General features: G+C 46.3%; 1 protein-coding gene across 1 annotated transcript in view; it reads left to right on the plus strand.

Moving 5' to 3' along the window:
* Positions 1 to 8,296, plus strand: part of PMM1 (phosphomannomutase 1) — a 14,518-nt gene that overhangs the window by 971 nt on the left and 5,251 nt on the right. The window contains exons 2-4 of the mRNA XM_027873981.1: positions 6,990 to 7,107; positions 7,603 to 7,679; positions 8,055 to 8,146. Of these exons, the coding sequence (XP_027729782.1) occupies positions 6,990 to 7,107; positions 7,603 to 7,679; positions 8,055 to 8,146 (287 nt within the window). The remainder of the gene's footprint in view (positions 1 to 6,989; positions 7,108 to 7,602; positions 7,680 to 8,054; positions 8,147 to 8,296) is intronic.

The raw sequence follows: 8,296 nt of genomic DNA on the forward strand, positions 1-8,296 counted from the left end.
AAGATCATGCCGTCTAGGGTAGTGTAAATCCCTCTCTGATCCCTTCCAGGGCTCCCCTAATCCTCATCAGCAGCCCCATCTGCCCCCCCCTTCCTAGTCTTCCCATACCCCCTTTGGTCCACTTAGACACCGTAATCCAGCTTCTGCACTCATACATGTCTCCCACTGCCCTCCTATGCCCTTTCTCCCTACCCTGGACATCCTAATTCTCATCCCTGGGATAAACAATCTCTCCCATTTCTAGAGACATTGTTTTGTTTGTCCCTCCTCACCTGTCCCTAAGTGCCTGTCCCTGCCCCCCACCCTTCCTAAGGTCTATTTACTTTGAATAAATTGACTCTCTTCCTTGGGTTGGCCAGGCATGGACGTCTGAACTGACCTTAGTGTAGAATGGGGGTGGGGAACCTTCAGTCTAGAGGCCACACGTGGACCTCTAAGTCCTCAGGTTTGGTCTTTTGACTGAATCCAAACTTCATAGAACAAATCCTTTTATTAAAGAGGTTTATTCTGTGAAGTTTGGGTTCAGTCAAAGGACTGCACTTGATGACTTAGAGAGCTACGTGTGGCCTCCAGACAGAAGGTTCCCCACCCCTGGTGTAGAAGGTTCAGCTTTCATCTCTGACATACTCTGGTTTTCCAACTGTAGACAAGTCACTTACCTTCCCTGGCATCTCTCCAAGATTATAAATGGAAGACAAGTACCAGGCTAGGGGAACACTGATTAACTTAGTGGCCAGTTTAGTATAGTAGTCTGTATACTTGTTAATAATGTACAAATTCTGCTTATCTGGGACTGCCTCTTCCAGAGCCTGACACTGGTAGGCATTTAATAAATGCTTGTTGCCTGGGCCCAACAAACTTCAGCTTGGGGGTAAAAAGCCAGAAATGATAAAGCCCCTTTGGGGGGGGGGGGGGTGGAGAATTTGATTTTGGGGGGGTGTGTGCTGTGGAGGGGGGGGGGGGGCAGAGTTAGTTATGACTCTTGGAAGGAGTATGTGATCTGGGTTTTGTTGAGAAAGCAGGAATCCTAAGAGCCAGAAGAAGAGAAAGTTATGGGTATGATAGATTTAAGAGCTGGAAAATGCCATTTCAGAAATGGGAGTGGGGTGGGGTGGAGGAGAGAGTGATGGGAGAAGGAGCTGCTTATTAGCATCTCCATATTTATTGGCTCATAGACTTAAAACTGAGGGGGGTGTTTGTAAGTCACTTAAATTCTCTGTGCCTCGGTTTCTTTAATTTGTAAAATGGAGACAATAGCAAGAATTTCCCTGATGGGTTGTGGTGAGGGTCAGATGAGAGCTAGAGTAAGAAAGTCCAGACTCAGACCCTCACTAGCTGTTGGACCTTGGGCAAGTCTGCCTCAGTTTCCTCATCTAGAAAAGGGGTTGACGATAGCCCCTCATAGGGTTATTGTGAGGATCAAATAAGATAATTTTTATGACATGGTGTGCAAACCTTAGAGCACTATAGAAATCCTGTTGTAATTGTCATCTTTTCTCCTGGGCCAGCCAATGATTCAGACTCTGACCGGGAGGTCCCCAAGCCACAGAACAGAAGGTCTTGCTTGGAAGTTCCGTGATGTGGGCAAACACACAGCTCTGCTCCATGCAGACCAGCCCGTCTCCCCATAGAGCATAGATCCTGATCTCCCGGCTGGCCTTCTTTACCCTGGCTCCTCTCTCCCCCTTCTCAAGCTCTGGTCGCTGTCATGCACACATGGAGGTGAAAGCCAACCGGTTGGAGGCGGCTAGGAGGAGGATGGAGCTGCCTAAGGCTAGGAACAGGCAGCATTGCCCAAACCTCCCTAGGCCTCTATGCCCTTATCTCTAAAACCTGGATAAGTGATAATAAACCTTACCCTACTTACCTGACAAACCCATAGGTCTGTGAAAGCACAGTCGGGTGGTAGTCCTCAGCTCCCATTCCCCACTGACCAAAGTCTAGATTTCTTATTCTGGCATTCAAGGCCCTCTCCAGTCTAGTTACAGTGTAGCTTTCCAACTTGATCTGGTATTATTCTCTCCCCACTCATCAAACAAATCCCCAAACTCATCCTTCCTCTCCTCACCTTTCCGTCTCTCTCTGATCCCTGAACATAAAGGATCTCCCCAGTTGCTCCATCCATGTTGACACCCTAGGCTTCCTCTAAGATCTAGATGCATTACCCCCACCTCCTGGAAGCCCCCCTGCCTCCCCCTCAGCTGGGGGCCAATCATAAGCGACACCTAGGTAGCGCTTTCCAGTCTGCAAAGGTCATTCCCAGCAGCATCTCCTTCCTGGAGAAGCTGGAGGAGGGCAGTCAGTTTTAAAAACTGCTCTTTAGGCACAAGTCTAACAGAAATAATTCGTATTAATTTCTCAGTAAACTTACTTCAAGCAGGTCCTGTTTAAGAGGGAAATGTCCAAACTGGCAGGGTCGCCCTCATGCCCTCAGATGCTTTCCTAATGCACTTTTTTGAGCACATATGTTCACATTCCTATTTCTACATAGAGAAAATGGGAAGGAAGTGGCAAATAGGGAAGTAGAGATGGGTCGCCCCCTAGAGACCAAATGTTGATAATGTCCTTGCGGGGAAGGGCCATGTGGAAATTCACAAAGTATGCTTCTGTTTCAATTTGATTCAATTTCAATAAGAACCCAAGACATTTTTGAAGTAACATTTATGAGAAACTTCAGGAAAATTTCACAAGATGGCCATTTGGTGTTAACATTCTTTGCTTTGCTTAATACAGGAGTTTGTAGCCATTTTTGTTATGAACTCCTTAGAATCATTTTTTTAAAAATCATGTTTGATAAATCTTCAGTGTTGGGGGTGTCGGGGCTGTGATGAATAAAAACTATTGCAAATCCTACCTTTAAAAATGTATCTAAAGGGCCATTCTCCATATATTTTGTCATTATTACTGGTTTACCTAAAAAGAAAACAAAGTCACATCGTTTTAATTTCATAAATATATTAAACATGCTTTTGTAGATATACGGATTAGGAAAAATATGCCTCTTTGCATTTTAAACTAGTCATACTAAGAAGTGCTTTAACTATTTTAAAAGTATTAATTTAGTCATGATTTCTTGATACTTTATTAAAGTTCAAATTTTAATATAATACCAACCAATCAACAGTTATTAATTACTAATATTATGTTGGGCGCTATGGGAATTGGGTGTATCAAGGTGGTCAGAATATAACCTTGGTAAATGAGTATCAGACACATCACATTATATAGCAATGAGTCTTGAGGTAATTCAAAATGATACATACTAGACCCAGAAATACCATTTCTAGGTCTGTATTCCAAAGAGATCATAAAAACACGAAAAGGACCCACATGTATAAAAATATTTATAGCAACTGTTTTTGTGGTGACCAAGAATTGGAAATCGAGGGGATGCCTATCAGTTGGGGAATGGCCGAACAAGTTGTGGCATATGAATGTAATGGAATACTATTGTGCTGTAAGAAATGATGAGCAGGCAGACTTCAGAAAAACCTGGAAAGACTTATATGAACTGATGCTGAGTGAAATGAACAGAACCAGGAGAACAGTGTATGAAGTAACAGCCACTTCGTGCAATGACTGACTTTGATAGACATAGCTCTTCTCAGCAATGCAAGGATCTAAGGCAATTCCAAAAGACTCACGATGGAAACTGCTCTCCTCATCCAAAAAAGAACTATGGAGTCTGCATGCAGGTGGAAGCAGACTATTTGCCCTCCTTTTCTTTTGTTCTGTTTTATTGCTTCATTCTCGTGGTTCCTCCCATCAGCTCTAATTCTTCTTTACATCATGAGTAATGGGAAAATATGCTTAATATGAATGTACAAGTAGAGCCAGTATCAGATTGCACACCATCTTAAGGAGGGGGTAGGAGCGGGAGGGGGGAGAAAATTTAAAACTCAGTCTTATGGAAGTGAATGTCGAAAACTAAAAATAAATTAATTAATTATTAAAAAAAAAAGAAAAATGATACATGCTGTTATAGGACAGTTCAATAGTGCTCATATTTAGTTTTGCAATTAATCGATATTGTGTCCCCTAAGCTGCACATGCACACACAACCAATCCATAGCTCCCTAAATACATTTCCAGCTTCAGTACTTTCCTATAAGGAATACCTCAAACTGAAGTTTTCATTTTCCTTTATTCCTTCTACCTCCGTACAATTATTAATGACATTCTTTTTACTTAAAATATACTTACCCTACCTCTACCCACCAACATCTTAGTAACACCTGAAAATTCAGTTCAAATCCCACCTTTTCCATAAAACATTCACTTATATTCCCCAAGAGAAACTGATGTCTCCTTTTCCTTAAATCCTTTTAAAATATTGAATGTTTTCTTGAAAACACTGTTAAAACTTGTTTTCCTAGGGGAAGTTCTTTCCCGTTTTTCCCTCTTATGCTTTTATCTGCATCGCTCATGTAACAATTAGAAAATTCTGTCTATTGAATTTGTTCAAAGACTTCTCTTATGCCAACTATTAGATTATCAATTCTTTAAAAAAAAATCACGTTTGAAAAATGTGATAAGAAATTTCCATTAGAGATTAATGAAAATAAATGTCATTTCCCACCCCCCCCCATCCTTGTTGATAGACTCTGAAGTCGGGCAGACCCCACGTTAAAAGCCCCTGATTTCCTCTCACCTTGTCTCTGGTTCCTGACCTCCCTGGCTTCCTTCCAACTTCTTCAAGAAGCCTAAATTAAGCCCCCTTGATTCTAGCGCCTTCTCTCTCGAGATTATTTCTAATTTCTTTTGTCTGTGTCCAGCTGGTAAACGGTGACCAGAAGTAACCACAGAGACTTCTTTTCTCGATCCATACACACCCCAATACCTTTGGAGGATGGCGGAAGCCAGTCCTGCTCTCGGGTGGGCCCTGACCCTGATCCTTCCATTAAGGACCTTTGTGCTTCCTTTCATCGACCTCCTACAGACTTCAAGAGCGGATTGCTGATTTGGAGGAGGGGAGCAGGGCATTGCTTCAGAGTGGATAAATCTGAGAATTCTGACACTGAGGTTTCTCTTTCACACTAGTCCAAAGGCTTCAGGTTAGGTTCCTGAGAAGAGCATTTTCGTAATATCTCTTAAGGGGGGATGAGGGGCTTTGCTCTCACACGTGGACCATGGACAAGGAATCTCTAAGAAGGTGTAATTTGTCCTCAGACACAGTGTTAGACTCGTCAGAACCCAGGCGTTAACTGATTCCCAAACCCATCACCCTTCTGCCTGATCTGCCATTTTGCCTCTTCCATACATTCCACAACCCTAAATCCATCAAATGCTACTTTTCTAGTTATTCTAATTATTTCCAAAGTTATTGCTTCCTTGAGAGCAACGAGCCTGGCCTGTCTATCTTTGAGACCCTAGGGGCCAACACAGAATAGAGTTGATGTTTATTGAATTGAATTCCTGGCAGGCAGGACCCCCTAACCCTCTCCCCTTTCCTTGGCTAGGAAGCCTTAGCACCATACAGTCTGGTCCCGTGTTACTGTTGTTGTTCAATCATGTCCTATTCTTTGTGACCCCACTTGGAGTTTTCTTGGCAAAGATACTGCAGCGGTTTGCCATTTCCTCCTCCAGCTCATTTTACAGATGAGGAAACCGAGGCAAATAGGGTGAGGTGACTTGCCCAGAGTCACACAGCTAGGAAGTGTCTGAGGCCAGATTTGAACTCACAAAGATGAGTCGTCCTGGCTCCAGGCCCAGTGCTCTATCCATTGGTCCCACAGGGAGCCTTAATTCAGCTCAATCCTTACTGTTCCCTTAGCACATCTAACCCAACCCTTTCATTTTATAGATGAGGCCCAGAGAAGTTAAGAGGAGTTGCCTATTAATGACTGCTTCTGGGATCTAGTCATTTAACCAACCAGTCCCAAATCCACCTAACTGTACTGTAGTTTAGCCAAACTTTTCCACTGTTTTTTCCCCCGAGAATATAATGAGATACTTTGTCAAATGCTTTGCTAAAAAAAAACAAACAAACAAGGAGAATTCTATTTATAGTGTTCCCCTGATCTACCAGTCTAGCAACCCACTCAAAAAAGGAAGGACATTGCTGCTTCTCCGCCTCACAGCTTACCTAGCTTGCCACAGCTGCTCCAACATGTTCTATTTTCAGCTTTCCTCACCTTTGTCCTTGACGTCCTCTCAATCCTTCCAGGATTGGAAAGTCAAGTTCACAGGCCTATAGTCTACAGACGCCATCTGTTTTCCGTGTTTTGAGATTGAGGGTGCTGTCTGCCCCCCAATCACAGGGCACCTCCCCTGCTCTTCCGTCTTTTTCCAAGACTGCTGAACGAGGCTTCTTGTCTGAGATGGTACTGCCCCCCTTCTCTCTACCTCTTGACATCTTCCTCTGCCTTTCATCTGCCATCTTCTCTGGGAATCCTAGCTCAGTGCTTCATCTGAAAGTGACCTCTTTCTCAAATTCCCCCGAGGGTCCTGTGTCTGATCTCACCTTAGCCCCATCACCCCCTATCTCCTGTTAAGGTTATTTGTGTACACGTCACAATCCTCCTATGAGATGGTTCATAGCACTGGAGATGGTAGGGACCTCAAAGGCCATTGTGTACAACCCCCTCATTTTACGGAGGGGGAGACTGAGTCCCAAAGATGGGGAAGTGCTTTGCCCAATAGTGCCATATAGGTATTAGTGTCAGAGGCAGGATTTGAACCCAGGTCTTGTGTCTCTCTAAATCCAGCATCCTTTCCCTTTCCACCGGACCACACTACCTCTGGTATCTAGGTAAGCCTCTTGAAGGCAGGGACTGGATCATTTTTCATTTTTGTATCTACCGCAGTGCCTGGACTACAGGAAGCGCTTTAATCAAGGTTGAGTTGAATGTTTTGGCTTTGCACTAAGAGAAAAGAAGGTCCCCTAGGGCCTTGAGGACCCTCCAGTCTGGCGGGAGGGGTCTCAGGAGAACATTTGTGAAAGAGGGACCGGAGAATGGTGTGTTGACCGGGCCTCTCTCCTCCCCTAGAAAATCGACCCTGAAGTGGCGGCCTTCCTCCAAGAGCTTCGAGGACGGGTGAAGATTGGGGTGGTGGGAGGCTCAGACTACTCCAAGATCGCGGAACAGCTGGGTGAGGGGGACGAAGGTGAGGCTGGAGCTGAGGTCCTGCATGTGGGGCTTGGGGGAGGTGAGGGAATTAGGGGAACACCTCCAGGCTGCCCCTCTTCCTGAAACAGAGTTAGGGAAAGGCAGGAACCAGAGGGGAGAGGCAGGGAGGCACCCAGGCCCGCTATTCTGGGCTGAACAAAGTGAATTTGAGTCAGAGAAGGAAGTGGGGGTGTTTAAACTAGGCCGAAACGACTGGTGGGGGGGGTGGGGGGATGGCAGGGGGTTGTGATGTGGGTGACGAATCCCAGCTCAGCACGGATTATAAAGTGGGGCTCGCCTTTGGGGCGGGCCAGTACCCTCCTTATAAAAGGGAGGAAACTGAGGCTCAGAAATTCTGGTTAAATCGGACGGAGGGCAGTTGGGTCAGGACGGGAAGGGATACCTGGGTCACTTCTGCCGTGTTTCCTTCCTGGTCTGCATCTGCTTCGGACCCTGCCTGGCCTCCCTGCTGTGCCTCATTCCTCACCCAAAGTCATAGAGAAGTTTGACTACGTGTTTGCCGAGAACGGGACGGTGCAATACAAAAATGGACAGCTGCTCTCCAAGCAGGTTGTCCCCCACCCCCTCCCCCACTCCAGGGTCTCTCCTCAGTTCGCTTCCTGTTTGACTCCTGCCCTGCTTTTCCCCCAATCTCTGCTCCTCCCCCGTATGGGGGGGGGTGTCTGTATTGATGCCCTGACACTTCCTGACCTCAGTGCAGCCTGAGGCAGAGATGGTCCCATGCTACAGATAAGTCAACTGAGGCCCCAGTGGGCTTCCCTCCAGAGGGTCTGCTCCCAGCTGGGTGAGGGGGCTAGGACCCAGGGACATTGGGGGGTGCCTAGGACCATCTGTCCCTCATAGCGTGGGCCCCCCGGAGGACAGGGGCAGTCCCCTCTCTCTGCACTTCCCCATCCTCTCTTTCCCCTCCTGCTCCGGCCTCAGACCATCCAGAACCACCTTGGAGAGGAGCTTCTGCAGGACCTCATCAACTTCTGCCTCAACTACATGGCCTTGTTGAAGCTGCCCAAGAAGCGGTAAGGCCAGGATGCTGCCCCCCAGCCCTTTGTCCTGAGGGAAGATCCAGGACTGGGCTGGAGAGGAACCCTTGAGGGGGGAACTGGGACAGGGAAGCTCAGAGCCGGGAGGGGCCTGAGAACAGGGGATGGCAGGGCCGGGAGGGGCCT

Source organism: Vombatus ursinus, unplaced genomic scaffold (assembly GCF_900497805.2).
Source record: "Vombatus ursinus unplaced genomic scaffold, bare-nosed wombat genome assembly UNPS02003292.1, whole genome shotgun sequence".
In the NCBI taxonomy this organism is placed as follows: Eukaryota; Metazoa; Chordata; class Mammalia; order Diprotodontia; family Vombatidae; genus Vombatus; species Vombatus ursinus.